Here is an 18,122-nt window from a genome sequence, read left to right as displayed (position 1 = left end):
CAGTCGCCGCCATGAGCCGGTTCGGCGGGCGCGTGCGCGAGTACCCCGCCGTGTCCATCGACCGCTTCGACCGCGACAACCTGCGCGCGCGCGCCTACTTCCTCTCGCACTGCCACAAGGGTGAGCCCCGCCCCCCGCCCGTCCCCATGGCAACCGCCTGCCCACCCTCCCCCACCCCCCCCTGCCCACCCCCCCCGAGTGACGGCCGTGCCCTGTCTCCCCAGATCACATGAAGGGGCTGAGGGCGCCCGCCCTGAAGAGGAGGCTGGAGGGCAGGTACGGGCTGGCGGCGGGGCTGCCTGAGGGGGAGAGGGGACGGGAGGGGCCGCTCTGCCCTGCTGGGGGCCGCCCCGCCCTGCTGGGGGCCGCCCCGGTGCGGCCCGGCCCCAGCGGCTTGCCTCCCCGGGCCGGCCCGGCTTGCGCCGCAGCATGCAGGGCCAGGGGCCCCGAGGAGGAGGCGGTCGGTTCAAAGCAAAGCGTGAGCAAAATAGGGTAAGGAAACTGCTGTGGATCATAGAGTCACAGAATCAGAAGGGTTTGGGTTGGGAGAAACCTTCGAAGGTCACCTCGTCCAACCCCCCTGCCGTGGGCAGGGACACCTTCCACTAGGCCAGGGTGCTCAAAGCCCCGTCCAACCTGACCTTGAACACTTCCACGGATGGGGCAGCCACAGCTTCTCTGGGCAAACCATGCCAGTGTCTCACCACCCTCACCATAAAGAATTTCTTCCCTATGTCCAATCTAAACCTACCCTCTTTCAGTTTAAAACCGCTGCCCCTTGTCCTGTCACTACAAGTCCTGTAAAAATTCTGTCCCCATCTTTCTTATAGGCCCCCTTTAAGTACTGATAGGCTGCAATAAGGTCTCTCCAGAGCCTTCCCTTCTCCAGGCTGAACAACCCCAACTCTCTCAGCCTTCCCTCATAGGAGAGGTGTTCCATCCCCCTGACCATTTTTGTGACCCTCTTCTGGACCCACTCCAACAGGTCCATGTCTTTCTTATGCTGAGGGCTCCAGAGCTGGACGCAGTACTCCAGGTGGGGTCTCACCAGAGCAGAGTAGAGGGGCAGAATCCCCTCCCTCGACCTGCTGGCCACGCTGCTTGTGATGCAGCCCAGGATACGGTTGGCCTTCTGGGCTGCGAGTGCACATCGCTGGCTCATGTCCAGCTTTTCATCCACCCATCCATCCCCAAGTCCTTCTCTGCAGGGCTGCTCTCAATCCACTCATCCCACAGTCTGTATTGATATTGAGGATTGACCTGACTCAGGTGCACTTGGCCTTGTTGAACTTCATGAGGTTTATGAACTTCATGAGGATCCTCACTGCTGTTATTCCCTGGGGGTGTGTCGGTACACATGGAGACAGCACTGTGCCTGTGGTGTGAAGGAGGCCAGCTGCACTTAGTGTATGAGCAAGCAGGTAGCCAGCAGTTTGAGGGAGACAGTTATTCCCCTCTGGTCAGCACTTGTAAGACTTTGGAGCACTGAGTCCCGTCCTGGGCTCCCCTGGACAAAAAACCAGCATCGGTGTTTTGGAGCAGGACCGCCAAGCTGGTCTGGGGCTGGAGCATGTGATGTGTGAGGAGAGGCTGAGAGCTGGATGTCTTCAGCCTTAAGAGTAGGAGACAACCATGTATTACTGTTTGCAGGTAGGGGTAGAGAAGATGGAGCCAGACTCTTCTTGGAGGTGCATAACGAAAGGGCAAGGGACACCTTTTCTTTTTTACCGTGAGAATGGTCAAACATGGGAATGGGCCCAGAGAGGTTGCGGGCCAGTTCCTAGGCACTGTTTATTAGAGTAGATGTTGCATCTCCTCAAATGTGAGCAGAGAATCCCTCTTTGCTCGTCAGGTCTCTCTGTGCACTGTGCAAAAGCTAGAGCTTTATAGGAAGTATTCTGTGTTCTGCTGAATGCTAACTGTCCAAATGCCTGTTCCAGAGAAAGCATGCATGTCTGAAACAGACCTTGGTGGGTATAGAAACAAACAAAGATACATATGACTATGTACCACACACTTTATTTATGTCTGTGCAGAAACACACAGGCATGGGCACACATAGGTAAGTCTTTGGGGCTGCTGGGTTGAAGAAAAGCCTACTCAACAAGGTGGAGTAGTTACACCTTGATCCCGCTTCAGATTGGGGCAAAAGCGCTCCTGCAGGCTTGCTGTTCTGCAGGTCTCTTCAGATGAGAGGCGTCTGAGCGCATGGTTTGATGTACTAGGTGCCAGGTGCTGATGCGTCGTTAGATTGTTCCCTGCCTTTACTTTAAAAAACACTCATCTGTGTTTTTTGTCTCCTCACAGCTTGAAAGTTAGATTATACTGCTCACCGGTAACTAAGGAATTGCTGTTGACTAGCTGGAAATACAAGTTTTGGGAGAATCACATTGTGAGTTTTCATTTATTTTTAAATTAACACTTTCCAGGCAGTGATCCTAGGGAAGAGGCGGCTTTCCCTCCTCAGAAATGTCTACATGTTGGTGTTGATACAGTGTTTCAGGGCTTAAGTACCTACATCAGTATGTCTTTCCTCGCTGCTTGCTGTGGGATTGTTTTATTGTTCCTTACTGGTTAATCTTATTTCCCTGCACAAAATTTATCCTTTTCTCTCAACTTCAGCTTTAAACGTCCTCCATCTGTGCAACTCTGTCTTAATTATTTGTATCGCTCCTTCATTTCCTTAACTTGCTCATGTCTCTCTGCTCCTGTCCTTATTTCATTTCCCTTTTGCTTCATTTAAAGTCTTGTATTGCTTGGAGTACGTATAATCTTTTAGTTATATTATTTTCCTTTTGCTTTTTGGAAAATGGACTATCTCTAACATGAAAATGTTTTAGTGATGTAAAATCACCGAAGAACTTAATTAGTTTACTTGATTTCCACTATTTGGAGCCAAAATTCAAGTGATCAGTGGACATGTATGGGTATGACTTGTAGTTGTTTATTTCCTTCCCTTTGCAGATGCAGGCTTTGAAATTGAACGTGTTTCTTTTCACATCTTACTGTGTGTACATACATCATCACATAGTGTAAGGATTTTGCTGTATCCCCCAAGCAAGGACAGGAGAGTTTTCTAGTCAAGTGGAAGGTCAAGGAGGAATTCAGGCAAGCTGAAATTTGTTTCCTTGGGGGAGTTACGCTCAGAGTTTCCTTAAACAGTTGTAAGAGTGGGTCTTAAGTTCCTTATCCAAAGAAATTCATATGACTGGGACCTAGGAGGTGAGTCTGGGTAAGAGAAAAAAGAGAAGTAGGGAACTTTTCTGTTCAAGGTCCTAGTTTAATTGTGAAGCTGAGGGAGAAGATAACTAGCTTTATATCAAGCCTCGAGAAATGGAAAGATTTAATGATTTGGAGCATGAACATGATTCAGGGCTCTGTAAAAAGGGCTCTGTAAAAAAGACTCTGAACATCCCTTAGGCATGTTTGATGTGTGAAGGAGCACAGTGTGCATAGGTGACTATTTTTCTAAGCCTGTAATCTTCTTGGACTAGCAAAAATAAAATGGGGTGGGTTTGCGGTGGCTCTTTTGTTGGTGTTGGTTGGGGTTTTTTATTTTTGTTTTCAAGCTTGTGTCTGCTTCCAGTATCCCTTGAGTTTAACCTAGAAGAAGAGGTCTCTTGCAGGGAGATATCTGTAAGCTATTAAGAGTTTGTATGAGCAGTAAAAGGAAAGCAGGCAGTGCTGGTCCTGACATCCCTGTTTGAGAAGATCTTAATAGGGGAAGAAATGCCAGAGGTACCCGTGGTACAGTCTGAGATGAAGCACAATTAACACAAATCAACACAATTTAAAAAATACATAGATGTTTGCAGCTGCTGCTCCCAGGAGTGACTGCTGGTAATGGCATGAGCTGCACAGGCCCTAAATCAGATAGTAGCTGTTGGATGTCTTGTTCACAAGCTTTGTCTTACAATAAATAAGCTTTCTACTTGTAGCGTGACTGGGAAATGAATTAACAGCTGATTTGATATTCACCAGACTGAAAGAAGCAATCACAATGTCAGCTTCCAGACAAATGTTTTTATGATTTCCAGTCTGACCTTTATTTGTACGTACGGCACGAGAGGCTCTTTGAATCTGCTGCTGGCTTTAACATTTGAACTATCAAAGATGAGGGGAGAACTCTGCTGGAGATATTATCATTTATGCTTATGAAGCTAAACGGTGGTTGTCAGTGAAGAATTCTTCAGGCAGTTTAGATCTAAAACTTGACAATTGTTTCACTGCAGTAGGAAATTTGAGAATTACTGAGAAATATTGAGCATGCAGAATTTAGATCAGGCTCCTGAGTTTATTCAGCTTCAGAAATTGTAGATGAAAAAACTAGTATTGATGTTTAAAAAATCGACTCCTGCTAGTGGCTTGAATTCTTAGGATAAAATACTTTTTGACACACGTATCTGTGTTTTGGAGCAAGCTCCGAGTTTGATTGGTGTTGTGGTTTCTGCTGGAGAAGCCAAATGTTACGATCTTTGTGCAAGTACCAGGTGAATGGATCTCATGGAGCTGCCCAGAAATTTGCGATGCAATGTCTTGTGAATCCATAGTGAAAACCCAATGTGCTGAGGATACAGCTCAGCTGAGAAGCTGGAGGTTATACCTAAGGAGGGTAATGACAGGAGACTTTCCTTTCATTTTGTTTTTTTTGGACAGGAGAATTATATACAAATATTGTCTGCTGGCGACAGATGGAGTGCAGCTGTCTCACTGAAAGGGGGAAAAGGATCATTGCTCATGAATTGGGGCTCACTGAGAGGGCTTTAAACTAGGTTCAAAGGGAGAAGGGGATAAAACCAGGCTCACTAGAAATGAGCCTAGGGGTGGCATGCCAAAGCTGGGGGCAAAATTGATAGCCCAGCTCAAGTGCATCTACACCAATGCATGCAGCATGGGCGGCAAACAGGAGGAGCTGGAAGCCATTGTGCAGCAGGAGAGATATGACTTAGTCGCCATCACAGAAACATGGTGGGGTGACTCTCATGACTGGAGTGCTGCAATGAATGGCTATAGACTCTTCAGAAGGGACAGGCGAGGAAGGAGGGGCGGTGGGGTGGCCCTGTATGTTAGGGCGTGTTTTGATTGTCTAGAGGTCAACAATTGTGATGATGGTACGGTTGAGTGTCTATGGGTAAGGATGAGGGGGAAGGCCAACGAGGCAGATATCCTGCTGGGAGTCTGCTATAGACCACCCAACCAGGATGAAGGGGCGGATGAAGCGTTCTATAAGCGGCTGGCAGAAGTCTCACAATCGCTAGCCCTTGTTCTCGTGGGGGACTTCAACTTCCCGGACATCTGCTGGAAATACAACATGGCAGAGAGGAAGCAGTCTAGGAGGTTCCTGGAGTGTGTGGAAGACAACTTCCTGACACAGCTGGTAAGGGAGCCTACCAGGGGACGTGTCTTGCTCAACCTGCTGTTTACAAACAGAGAAGGACTGGTGGGAGATGTGGTGGTCGGAGGCCGTCTTGGGCTTAGCAACCATGAAATGGTAGAATTCTCCATTCTTGGTGAAGTAAGGAGGGGGGGCAGCAAAACCGCAACCATGGACTTCCGGAGAGTGGACTTTGGCCTGTTCAGGACGCTGATTGAGAGAGTCCCTTGGGAGACAGTCCTGAAGGGCAAAGGGGTCCAGGAAGGCTGGACGTTCTTCAAGAAGGAAGTCTTAAAGGCGCAGGAGCAGGCTGTCCCCATACGCCGTAAGAAAAACGGGCGGGGAAGACGACCGGCCTGGCTGAACGGGGAGCTCTTGCTGGGACTCAGGAAAAAAAGGAGAGTTTACCGCTTGTGGAAGAAGGGGCAGGTGACTCAAGAAGAGTACAGGGATCTTGTTAGGTCGTGCAGAGAAGAAATGAGAAAGGCAAAAGCCCAGCTAGAACGCAATCTGGACGCTGTCGCTAAAGACAACAAAAAATGTTTTTACAAATCTATTAATGACAAGAAGAGAGCCAAGGAGAATCTCCATCCTTTATTGGATGCGAGGGGGAACATTGTCACTGAGGATGAGGAAAAGGCTGAGGTACTTAATGCCTTCTTTCCCTCAGTCTTTAACAGGCAGACCAGTTATCCTCAGGGTACTCGGCCCCCTGAGCTGGAAGACAGGGACGGCGAGCAGGATGAACCCCCCGTAATCCAAGAGGAAGCAGTCAATGACCTGCTACGCCACCTGGATGCTCACAAGTCTATGGGGCCAGATGGCATCCACCCGAGGGTGCTGAGGGAGCTGGCGGAGGTGCTCGCCAAGCCGCTCTCCATCATTTATCATCAGTCCTGGTTAACGGGGGAGGTCCCAGATGACTGGAGGCTTGCCAATGTGACGCCCATCTACAAGAAGGGCTGGAAGGAGGATCTGGGGAACTGCAGGCCTCTCAGCCTGACCTCGGTGCCGGGGAAGTTTATGGAGCGGCTCATCTTGAGGGTGCTCACAAGGCATGAGCGGGACAACCAGGGGATCAGGCCCAGCCAGCACGGGTTCATGAGAGGCAGGTCCTGCTTGACCAACCTGATCTCCTTCTATGAGCAGGTGACCCGCCTAGTGGATGAGGGAAAGGCTGTGGATGTGGTCTACCTGGACTTCAGCAAGGCCTTTGACACTGTCTCCCACAGCATTCTCCTAGAGAAGCTGGCGGCTCACGGCTTAGACAGGTGTACTCTGCGCTGGGTCAAAAACTGGCTGGACGGCCGGGCCCAGAGAGTTGTGGTGAATGGAGTTCAATCCAGTTGGCGGCCGGTCACGAGCGGTGTTCCCCAGGGCTCAGTTTTGGGGCCGGTCTTGTTCAATCTCTTTCTCGATGATCTGGATGAGGGGATCGAGTGCACCCTCAGTAAGTTTGCAGACGACACCAAGTTGGGCGGGAGTGTTGATCTGCTCGAGGGTAGGAAGGCTCTGCAGAGGGACCTGGACAGGCTGGATCGATGGGCCCAGGCGAACTGTATGAGATTCAACAAGGCCAAGTGCCGGGTCCTGCACTTCGGCCACAACAACCCCATGCAGCGCTACAGGCTTGGGGAAGAGTGGCTGGAAAGCTGCCCGGCAGAAAAGGACCTGGGGGTGCTGGTTGACAGCCGGCTGAACATGAGCCGGCAGTGTGCCCAGGCGGCCAAGAAGGCCAATGGCCTCCTGGCCTGTATCAGAAATAGTGTGGCCAGCAGGAGTAGGGAAGGGATCGTGCCCCTGTACTCGGCACTGGTGAGGCCGCACCTCGAATACTGCGAGCGCACATTGCTGGCTCATGTCCAGCTTTTCATCCACCAGTACCTCCAAGTCCTTCCCAGCAGGGCTGCTCTCAATCCCTTCATCCCCCAGCCTGTATCGATACTGTGTTCAGTTTTGGGCCCCTCACTACAAGAAGGATGTTGAGGTGCTGGAGCGTGTCCAGAGAAGGGCAACGAGGCTGGTGAGGGGTCTGGAGAACAAGTCTGATGAGGGGCGGCTGAGGGAACTGGGGTTGTTTAGCCTGGAGAAAAGGAGACTGAGGGGAGACCTCATCGCTCTCTACAACTACCTGAAAGGAGGTTGTAGCGAGGTGGGTGTTGGTCTCTTCTCCCAAGTAACAAGCGATAGGACGAGAGGAAATGGCCTCAAGTTGCGGCAGGGGAGGTTTAGATTGGACGTGAGGAAAAATTTCTTTACTGGAAGAGTGGTTAAACATTGGAACAGGCTGCCCAGGGAAGTGGTTGAGTCCCCACCCCTGGAGGTATTTAAAAGACGTGTAGATGCAGCACTTAGGGACATGGTTTAGTGGGCATGGTGGTGTTGGGTTGACGGTTGGACTCGATGATCTTGGAGGTCTTTTCCAACCTTAATGATTCTATGATTCTATGAAAGGAAGAAAACCCATGTTGGATGGGAGAGGAGCCTGCATAGCAGTGCTAACCTTGCAGGCAGCCACAGAGCATGTATGTTGCAGGACTCTGTTTTAGTAGAGGGTACGGCAAAATAGGGGATTAATTGCAGTCTATAGATTAATCACCCCTACACAAACACAGAAATACCTGCTGCATGTGATTTGTGGGCTCTGCTTCTGGTAATAGGGAACAGTGAGGAGAAGTTGTGCTGCAGCAGAGAGACCTGTCTGAGCAAGGTCCACTGGTGTGCTCTGGGACTGGGATGTCTTGGGCTTTGTAGTCATCCAAAAATAAGGCATATGATCCAGCTAGAGAAACCTGAACTGTTGCTGTTAGAAGTCCAACATGTTTGAACTCTTTTAGGCACACACACCTTGATTAGGGTATCTCCATTTAATTTTTAGACAACTTTTAGAAAACTTTTTTTTCCACTGGAAATGTAAATTCATGATTTACTATAGGAAAATGGGCTTAATTTTACAGGCTTAGCATTAGCTGTAGTCTGTTGTAAAGATGTCTATGTAATGAATACTTAGCCATAAGCGTGAAACAAAATGTTTAGTAAATCCTGTAGTGCATTTATTCATTTTGTTACAGGTTGCACTGGAAGTTGAAACTCCAACTCAGATTTCTTTAGTGGATGAAACATCTGGTGAGGTAAGTCACAAAAAAAAGATTCATATATTTGTAATGGGCAGTAATACTGTTTAAATGAGCATGGGAATTGGATCTTACCTGTAACATCTGAAGTGGACAAGCTATTTTTAAAATGTATGTTCCCCTTCCTCTCTCCAAGGTGTGTAGCCACATGAATTCTTCTTCCCCACTTTGTTCTTCTTATCATAGCATTTTTCTGGTAATGTTTTTCCACTGTATTAGTGATCTCCAACTTACCTTTTTCTCTTGTGATTTTTTTCACCTCGTATTTCCTGGCTTATTTTAACAAGTTTTAAGTGCAGGACTTAAAGGTCAGGTACAGGCCTGGAGGAGCATCTCCAGGCAAAGTGTATTCCAGGATGTTTCCATGATGCTTGTTCACCAGGAACCAAGGAAGTAGGACTGTCTTCTGGCTGAGTGGCTTTCATGACCACCATACAATATTCAGTCATCTCTTCTGGCATGACAGGATGGTCATTGCTCTTCAGGGCTTGTTGGAATAGGAAGAGACTTTCTCTTTGTTCAAAAGCATTGCTAAATTCTGCAAGAGGCTGTGGGGAGTAATGCGTTGCTTTCACTGTGTCAATGAAAGTACTGGTTGTACTTATTACAGTGTGAAAATAACGCTAACCATCTCTTCCAGAAAGAAGATATAGAGGTGACACTTCTGCCAGCTGGTCACTGTCCAGGATCAGTCATGTATGTCCTTTCAATACTCTAAATGTCTCTGCTGAGAGATTTGTCCTATAGAGTTCTCATTAAGTACTGGGGTTTTTGTGACTAGAAAAAGCTAGTGAATTTAAAATTCTTACTTGGAGATAATACTGTTGTGGCAGGGCCCACCAGCTTTGGTCAAGGTTGGAAAACCACTGTACTATCTGGGATCTGTCCTGGCAGAAGTTGTTATCTTGGTGGGGCAGATTACTTTTCCCCATGCCTGTGAATAACAACTTTATCGATTTCAACTGTACTTAAAAATGACATACAAAACTGTGATTAAAAATAAATCATCCATTGCTTAAGTATGACGTTAAAAAGAAGGTGCTCAGCTTCCTGGTACAGGTGCCTAACAGATTCCTTTGGCTGCAACAGACAGCTGGACTACCTCACAGAATCTGTGAGGCTTTTGTCTTCAACTCTGACCAGTCTGGGCACAGGTTATTTTCCAGACATACTGGGTCTGAATTATTTGGTTTATCTGAAATTACTCTAGGACCAAATTAGGCCCAGGATTTCTATTACATCATACATTAGTCACGTAGACTGCTCTAAGCAAGGTAACAAACCAACACCTGGCATTTAATGCTTTATGTTGTTGAGTTTGACCAAAGTGTTTCTGTTTGTAGGTTTTTGTTTGAAGGTGAAAATGGCACTGTGCTGTATACAGGGGATTTCAGGCTTGCAAAAGGAGAAGCAGCCAGAATGGAGCTTTTGCATTCGGGGACCAGGTGAGGCTTCAGCTATTCATGGGATTTAGAAAGAATAAAAGATCACACAGGCATGGACAATTCAGGAATAACGTACTCTTCTTCCTCATTTTTTATTCTGGATTAAATATATTTGCAGTCAAGCAATACTGCAGTTACAAACCCCTTTTGACTTGCTCTTTGTAATAAAGAGGAAGAACTGCCTCCTTTTGAAGAGAGAGGAAGTGGTATATCTTAGTACTGTGATGCACTGCTCACTCTGATACCACGTTTCTCTTTCAGAGTAAAAGACATCCAGAGTGTGTATTTGGATACCACTTTTTGTGATCCCAAATTTTATCATATACCAAGCCGGGTAAGTCTAAATAAGCTGTGAGAGGAAGGGTCCTTAACACTGCTAATTAATTAACCACCCCTTTGTTAGGTAAGTCTTGCAAGGCAATGCCATTTTGCATTACCAAATCAAGCACTTTGGAAGTATCTTCAAAGACGATTCACAACCTTTTCTAAACTTTTCAGGAGGAGTGTTTAAATGGGATCTTAGAGTTAGTGCGAAGCTGGACCTCACTAACTCGCTATCATGTTGTGTGGCTGAACTGCAAAGCTGCTTACGGATATGAATATTTATTCATAAACCTCAGTGAGGAACTTGGAATCAAGGTAACATTTCTGTAATTGTTGCTGTAGAATAGATCCTCAGGAATGACTGTGGCCAGTCACCGAGCTGGAAATGGCTGCTCAGAGGACTGCTGTATGTGAAAGATGTGCATGCTTTCGTTAACTACACTTAAAAAGCTACAGTTGTGCCCAAAATGAGTTAACTAGTTGATTCCAGTCCGGAACATCTGGGCTTTCCAGGGAGAAGTTAATCCCCAGTTTTCAAGCTCAGTGTTTACCTCTCTCCCTTTTATCTTGTGAATGATAAAGGTCTTATCATTTACATGACATTAATAGTTAGCAGATACATTCTGACTTTCTTTGATGAACATTCATCCCTAGTCAGCATAGGAGGTATGTTCTGCTTGTTCTAGATGTCCAAGTTACTTTTGGCTAACACTTCTCCGCTTGGACATTATTAGTGGGTAGTAGCTGTTTGAATGCCTACCAGCATTTGTTGTGAGCAGAACCACATCCGTATAGTTGCTCCAGCTGCAGTCTGGCAAACACCTTGAGCTAATTGAGAGTAAATTCTGCCTTTCTCTAGGTGCATGTGAACAAACTTGATATGTTCAGAAACATGCCAGAAATCCTCTACCACGTTACTACAGATCGACACACTCAGATTCACGCCTGTCGACATCCTCAGGTGTGTATCGTTTTGCAAAGCTTCTGCTAACTTTGCTGTGAAAGACTGGTTGTAGGTGCTAATATTTTGGTCCTATTGTGTTAATGACGACTTGGGCCAAACGGTGGCTTTAATGCAAAGGAGAGTGAGAACCTTAGTTAGTGGGTTGAAGTTTTCTAAAAAAAAAAAAAAAAGAAAAAAAATTTGCTGATGCTAGAAACAGTTTAATTGCATTTGAAACTTGAAAATTGTATTTTTAGATGAAGTAAGACAAGCAGCAGATTAGATCAGTCAGGTATTATCCATTTAAATATATCAAAGGCAGCTTGTATGGCATCTCCTGCAGCCATGCACTGTGTATGGCCTTCCCTTTCCGGGACGTCCACCAAGCTGAAGGCTCAAGTGGGAGGAGTGCAGGTAGAACTGGAGGTGGCACGTTGGGGCATTGGTCTCTGTGATTGATTTACTTTGTCAGCTGCACTAGGGAAGCAAGATGCAACAGCAAAGAGTGTTTCAAAGAAACTGGAAGTGAGATGAAAACTGGGTCTAGCTAGATACTATGTTGCTCAATTTCTGGGGGGAAAAAAGGTCAGGATTACACTTAATTTTGTATTGCATTTGTCAGGATGATGACTGCTTTCGATGGAACAGGCTGCCCTGTGGGATGACTTGCCAAAAAGGAACTCCCTTGCACGTAATCAGCATCAAACCCTCCACCATGTGGTTTGGAGAAAGGATCAAGAAAACCAACGTAATAGTGAGGTGAGCATTTGGGTCATGCAGAAACCTGTTGTTTCAGGTGCGTATCTTGCCTGACGCTTGTAAAACTGAATCTCAAAATGGACTTTTTAAGAGTAGGTTATGCTTGCCTGTTGACTGAGGATGAAGAGCAGTTGCCTAATTTTTGTGCCTCCTCTTTTTTTCAGGACTGGGGAGAGTACGTACAGAGCTTGTTTCTCTTTCCACTCTTCATACAGCGAGGTTTGTATACTTGTAGTACAGAGTATACATTGATTAAAAAAAAAAGGTTTTTATTATTTTGGATGACATGACTTGTCACAATAAAAAAAAAATCTTTTCGGTAATAAGACATAAGGGGATAGGAAGTTCTGGATGCTGAGGACAGAGAAGTCTGTTTTAATATAGCAGTGGAAGAACATGTCAAGGTAGGGCTGGATTACAAGCCTATTTTTTTTTTTTGTTCTCTTTTCTTGAAGTATTGGTCACTGCTACAATTGTTTTGACTGCCTTTCCATTTTAGATTACTGTGTAACTATGCAATGCTTAAAGCTTGGAATTTTGGTTTTCAGTACATTGTTTATCTGCTGTGACTCCGTTTTGGATGGGTTTGCCACCTTTTCCCTGCCCACACATTTAAACAGAATTTTCTCACGTCATAGCTGCCACTGTTACTCCTCTTTCTGTGTTAAAGACTAAAAGGTCATGGCAGCATCCTCTCCAGAATCACACACTTTCATTTAATATGACTCAATCCAGTTCTTAAAATACTTCTCTCTCCTGAGAAACTGAACTGAAACTGGATCAGTGCTAACAATTAACCCGTCACAAAGCCTTGCACATTACAAAATGGAGATTATTCAGAGCCCTAGGAAGACAGTCCTGTTTTTAAGATCCTGGTTAAGTTTTAATTTGCTGTGCCATGCATAATTTTAAATGGAGGTACCAGCGTAGTACATACAACGTGGCAGCTTTGCTGGCAGAATACGGGGGGTAGTGTATTGTAACAGACTCATACCTCCACATGCAAAACCAGATGGGTCCTACTGGTCTCTATAGATAGGAGTGTAATCTGCAAACTTGCAAGGGTTTTCAGTGCTCAGCACTGATAAAGCCTCAGCTGGAGTGGAATGCCCCAAACTGGACACAATTCTTCAAGAAATTCACTGTCTGGAGAGCATCTAGAAGACAACAGAGTACAGCTTGGAAAAAGTGACGTGTTCTGTCATATGGGCTTTTATAGTGGACTGAAGGGGGACGTTAGGAAAAGTCTTTGAGGAAGGGAATACTCTGATCTGCACAACTAGGGTCTTGGAAGCCCAGTAAGAAAAATGCAGGTCTGAAAAGATCTGCAGCAGTAAGAACAGTGAAGCGCTGGATCAGATTCCCTAGGAACAGGTTTGTCTAGCCTTGTCTTTCAGAGATAGTGATGGTCTGCGTAGTAGTTGATAATTGCTGTGAGGGGGTTAGGTGAGGCTGAGTTCTCAGCATCCCTTCAGACCTGTTTTCTCATTATGGAGCTATCTGCTTTGATAGAGTTTGGCTCATGGGTCATACTGGTCTTCACATGAGACAACTGGTAGTACTTACTGTGCGTGTGCTTTGATCAATGCTGCCGTTAAGTGACGTTATTAGCTGTTGATGTAACTTGTTACACTGCCTCTTCTTTTCTTCAATTTAGATTAAGGATTTCCTAAGCTATATCCGTCCTGTGAATGTGTATCCCAATGTACTGCCAGTGGGTGGGACAGAAGACAAAGTTATGGAAATGTAAGTGACAAGTGGCTGCTGAATGGAGGTGATCTGATCTCTGCTCTTGTAAGGACAGCTCCCCTCCTGAATCCCAGCCTCAAGCAGGCCACTGCCTTTTGCTTTACTTGTCTGATAATTCAGATTTTTTTTCCTACGTTCAGTCCTGCAAACTTCAGCTTTCTGAAGAACACTTGTATGTTGTGCCAAGTCTGAGAGTTTTTTATTCCACACACTACTTATATCTATGCATAGAGGCTTTTCTGCTGTTAAACTCTGTTTGGGTGGAATCTGAATACATATTCATCTCACTTTATTCTGTGACCTATTTCTATTTGTCACTGCTACTTCTCAGAAGTTTCTTTTAAAGAGGATTTCTCTGGGGACTTGAACTCGTCACCTCTGTACAGCATCACAGAGGCCTGTACTCTTGTGCTGTCAGAGACGTTGGCAGCTTAGAAAGCGCTCTTATGGAGCGGAAGACTAGCGGTGTCACTCGGTCTGAACAAACGGCAACTCGTTTCTTTGTTCCTTTTTCTTTTCCTCCTTAATAAGAAAGGAAATACTTTACAATTATTGAATAAAACCGCAGTCAGATTTTGAACCCTGTCATCTTGTCTTCTCTAAGCAAGGGACTAAAACTTTCCAAATGGTGTACATGTTTTAAGGTAAATGTATAGAAATTACAGATGTCTACCTTTAAGCTACCTAAGCTCACCAATGAATTAAGAACTTTTCCCTAGCTATTGCCGCCTTTAACAATTTCACTGCAGTGCCTGTGAAAGGCATGGAGCGGTGTTCTTAGATCAAGTTAAAAGATTTACTTTTGCTCCTGAAAGTATCTGCCGGGTTCTAAATATTAATCGCTTTTCTCATTCACCTCAGATTGAAGCCGTTATGCAGGTCATACAGGAGAAACATGGAACCCAGGTACAAGCCCTTAGGAACACTGAAGAGAGTCCACAAGAGAGACTTATCTGATACAGGTAAAGGTTCTGCTGGTGCTACTGTGCCTTAAATGAAAGTCTGAGACTAAGCAGAGGTGCCAAAAGCCATGGTGTTCATCATAGTCTGTCTGTGTTCAAAGCAACGGTTAGAAAGGCGAAATATAAATTAAGTGAACTTAGGTTTTAGGAGAAAGCACTAATTGTGTAAAAGAGTACTTGTTTGTGATCTTAAAATGTACTTAATGCTTAACAGCCCTTTAAGTTTCTAGAAGAGTTCCATTCCACAGCCCTAGACCATCCCTAGTAAAGCTGGTTCTAATGGAACTTTACTTGCATCACCTCCTGTGTTGTGGAGGACAGAGTGGCCTATCAGTGGAATCGCTCCTCTTCGTTATCTCACACTGCTGGCTTTTTAACACCTAGTAGCTTTTTTTAACTTACGATGATAAACGGATGCTGTACACAGCCTCTGGAAAGCCACTCGGGAACCAGAAGAAAACTCTGGGCCTGCTGTGTTCTCTTTGGCTATTTCTGAAGTGACAAGCGTGCAAGGGTGAGGCGGTCCTGGCAAAACACGTCAGAGGTCTGAATAAATCTGTCTACCAGGGCTACATCTGATCTGCTGTAGCTTATATGGAGGATGACAACTACCAGCTGTCCTTGTAAGGCGCTGTGCTAGACCAGGCAAGGCAAACACGGTCCTGCTAAGTCTCCGTCTGGGTTAAAGAACTTTTTCCTCTCTTCATACTAAATGAATTTTTATTAGAACTTTGCTCTCAACAGAATTTTATCAGAGATCTGAACTTTTCTTACTGTTTTTTTTTTCCTGTTCTCTTCTTGACAGACGAAGATGATCTCTTTGATACAGAATTAACTTCTGCAAGGCCTAAGATTCCGAAAGAGCAGAGAGAAGAGAGCAGGCCCTCCAGCACAGAACAACCTGAAAATGCTGAAGGAAATATTAGTGACAGCACAGAAAGTTACAAAGCGACCACAACTTACACCTCCTCCAAGGTAGACTTCATAGACTGCGAGGAATCAAATGATGATGATGAAGAAGATGAAGAAGAATCTGAAAAAAATGCAGCTCAAGTTCTTTCCCCTGAGCCAGATGCCACTTCCACATCAAATTTCAATGGAGTCACTAGTGACCAACAGGAGTCCAATGCCGACGTCCCTCGCTGGGATGCATTTTTTAAGTGTAACAAACTAGAAGAAAGCTCTGAAAATGAGGACAACTTCCCATCTTCAGCAGATGCTGGTGGGTCCCAGTCACTCTTCAGTGATTTGGATGGAGTAAGCGACTCAACGCACATCTCCTCCCAAAATTCTTCTCAGTCGACGCACATATCGGAGCAGGGGAGCCAGGGCTGGGATAGCCAAACGGACACAGTCCTCATTACCTCCCAAGAGAGAAACGCCTTGGACTTGAGCTGCTTCGGCAAAGGTGGGAGCAGAGCGGTTGTTTCTGTATTGCAGGAGACCGCCAAAGACAGTCAGCCTGACAACAGTAGGTGGAAGCCAGTGGGTCAGAATAGATCGTGTGCCGATGACGTTGCCTGTGACTTGAAAAGCAAAGGCCGCGAGAAAGATGCAGAAGCCGGCACTGCTCACGTTCAAGATGTGCTGGGGGAAACGAGTGACAGCTCCAGGACTCCTGATCTAGAACTGAGGAGGGACTCGCAGAGCTCCTCTGACTTCGAAATTCCCTTGACTCCTGATGCTGAAGTGCCTCAGCCAGATAAACTGCACTGTTTATATAAGAAGCTAGCGGCAGGTGAAAGCATACTCAATGAGAAGAAAGTCTCCTGAAGACAGGTATAACTGATGACAACATGAAAATAAATACCAAAATTTGTTTATTAAGCCCAGAATTATTTTTCTCCTTAGTGCTGATTACTATCTGCAGCTATGCTAATTCATGCAGTTTTTTCAGAAATATCTTGCTGTCAGAACTAGAAATTTGCAGCCTGTGTAACTTTATGGTTCCTTCCATGAAATACTGAAAAGGAAGTATTCCTAGGAGGGACTGTAAAAGCCTTCTGCCTCCCGAGGTTCAGTTCTCGGGGACTGCAAGTACGCAAAAAATGGACCAGACAAAACTACGGGTAGAACACTAAATGAAATTTAGTGTTTCTCTCTATCATGAGCTCTACGAGTTTGCCTTTGATGTATATGTGATCTCAGATTTTAATAAAATACCACATCTTTAACTGGGGAGGAACATGACATCTTTTAGCAACGACATAGTTGCACTTCGACTTTAATCCTGTGTTTTCACTGCAGTTATTTTTAAAAACAACTGCAGAACAGATTAGAGAATTACTGAGAAAGGTTTGTTGTGTTTTTTTTTTTAAATCAAATTGTTCTTTTCAAGCAGTCTCTCTTTACACTGAGCAAGTGGTGTCATCCAATTTAACTCCCGAATGAGGTACTGTGTACAACATACATTGTCTATGGTTTAAATCTTAACTCGCCGCAAACAACTTGTCATCAGTTCCTCCGTGTTTTGGCTTGTTCTGAATTGTTTTTCAGAACCACATAAAAATCAAATCCCGCGGCATTTGGTTCCAAAGCCACCAGCAGTAGCCTGCTCTGGAGGCTAAGTCACAGCAACAGAAGGGAACCTCTTACCCTGGACAGGTGATTGTTACTCAAGGTTCTTTTACACTACCAAATTCCTCCTCCTCTGCAACATTCCGTTGACTTCACTGAGTTCAGACATGTTTAGACTTCTTTTTTTAAATCAAGACAATAGATTCTCTATGCACGTGTGCCATCATAACTAAGCCAAAATTCTTAGCTTCTAAAAGGGAAATTTCATTCAGGTTTTTGTTAAACCGCGCTGCCTACAAAAATGCCTAAACAGCAGAAGTCACCTAAAAATCCATGAGGCTTCCCATCCATGTGGTCTGAAGTCCCAACGAATTAAACAGACTTTCAGTGTGACAGCTCTCCCCTCCGAGCACGTCTTCAGTCCTTCTGCCATCTTTAGCGATACGTGAACGTTAAACCAGCCAGCGTTCTGCTATTGGGAACAGTGGCGGGGGGGAGGACAGGACAGGATGCCCAAAAAAAGAAAAGTTGCTATCAGCTATCATCTATGTATGGTTTTAAGGATATTCAAGTCCATGTAGTTCTCCACTGTCACCTTGCCCACTCTGTTCCTGGGGTTTGCTAAAATAATCTCCAAACATGGTCTATCAACTCTTTTTTTTTTTTTTAGCAAGCTTGAGTGAAACTGCTGTTGTAACTACCTCTGTGAATAAAGTCATACAGCGCAGAATGTCTCCTCTTGGCTTGTTTCCTTAACTGTACCGTACATGTAAGTTCCGGCTGCGTTTACAGCGTGCTTAAATATACAGGAACCCAGTCTGCTTTAGACAAGTCAACAGTGTAAATTTATACCAGTTCTTACCAGCCATAAACCGAATAGGAAACACACGACTTCCTCATGATCGCTCTGCTACA

The 18,122-nt window shown here is 45.4% G+C and overlaps 1 protein-coding gene across 1 annotated transcript; it reads left to right on the top strand.

Moving 5' to 3' along the window:
• Positions 1-11: 11 nt before the first annotated feature.
• Positions 12-17,967, top strand: DCLRE1C (DNA cross-link repair 1C). Its single transcript, XM_076356985.1, has 14 exons — positions 12-120; positions 225-276; positions 2,308-2,392; positions 8,446-8,505; positions 9,149-9,204; positions 9,852-9,953; positions 10,215-10,287; positions 10,452-10,592; positions 11,137-11,238; positions 11,843-11,979; positions 12,144-12,198; positions 13,637-13,725; positions 14,590-14,690; positions 15,496-17,967. Exons 1-14 carry the CDS (start codon positions 12-14, stop codon positions 16,461-16,463), a joined length of 2,130 nt encoding a protein of 709 aa, XP_076213100.1. The 3' UTR covers positions 16,464-17,967.
• Positions 17,968-18,122: the final 155 nt, after the last annotated feature.

This window comes from Aptenodytes patagonicus, chromosome 1, assembly GCF_965638725.1.
Source record: "Aptenodytes patagonicus chromosome 1, bAptPat1.pri.cur, whole genome shotgun sequence".
Lineage (NCBI taxonomy): Eukaryota > Metazoa > Chordata > Aves > Sphenisciformes > Spheniscidae > Aptenodytes > Aptenodytes patagonicus.
The sequence above is the reverse complement of the archived record's forward strand: the minus strand, read 5'-3'. Positions and strand labels throughout refer to the sequence as shown.

Bases quoted from the DNA above. Each gene is read 5' to 3' on its own strand.
- DCLRE1C (XM_076356985.1), top strand. From the start codon at position 12: ATGAGCCGGTTCGGCGGGCGCGTGCGCGAGTACCCCGCCGTGTCCATC. The intron at 9,205-9,851 runs GTATGTCCTTTC...TTCTGTTTGTAG, and splicing joins CACTGTCCAGGATCAGTCAT to GTTTTTGTTTGAAGGTGAAA. The intron at 12,199-13,636 runs GTTTGTATACTT...TCTTCAATTTAG, and splicing joins TCCACTCTTCATACAGCGAG to ATTAAGGATTTCCTAAGCTA.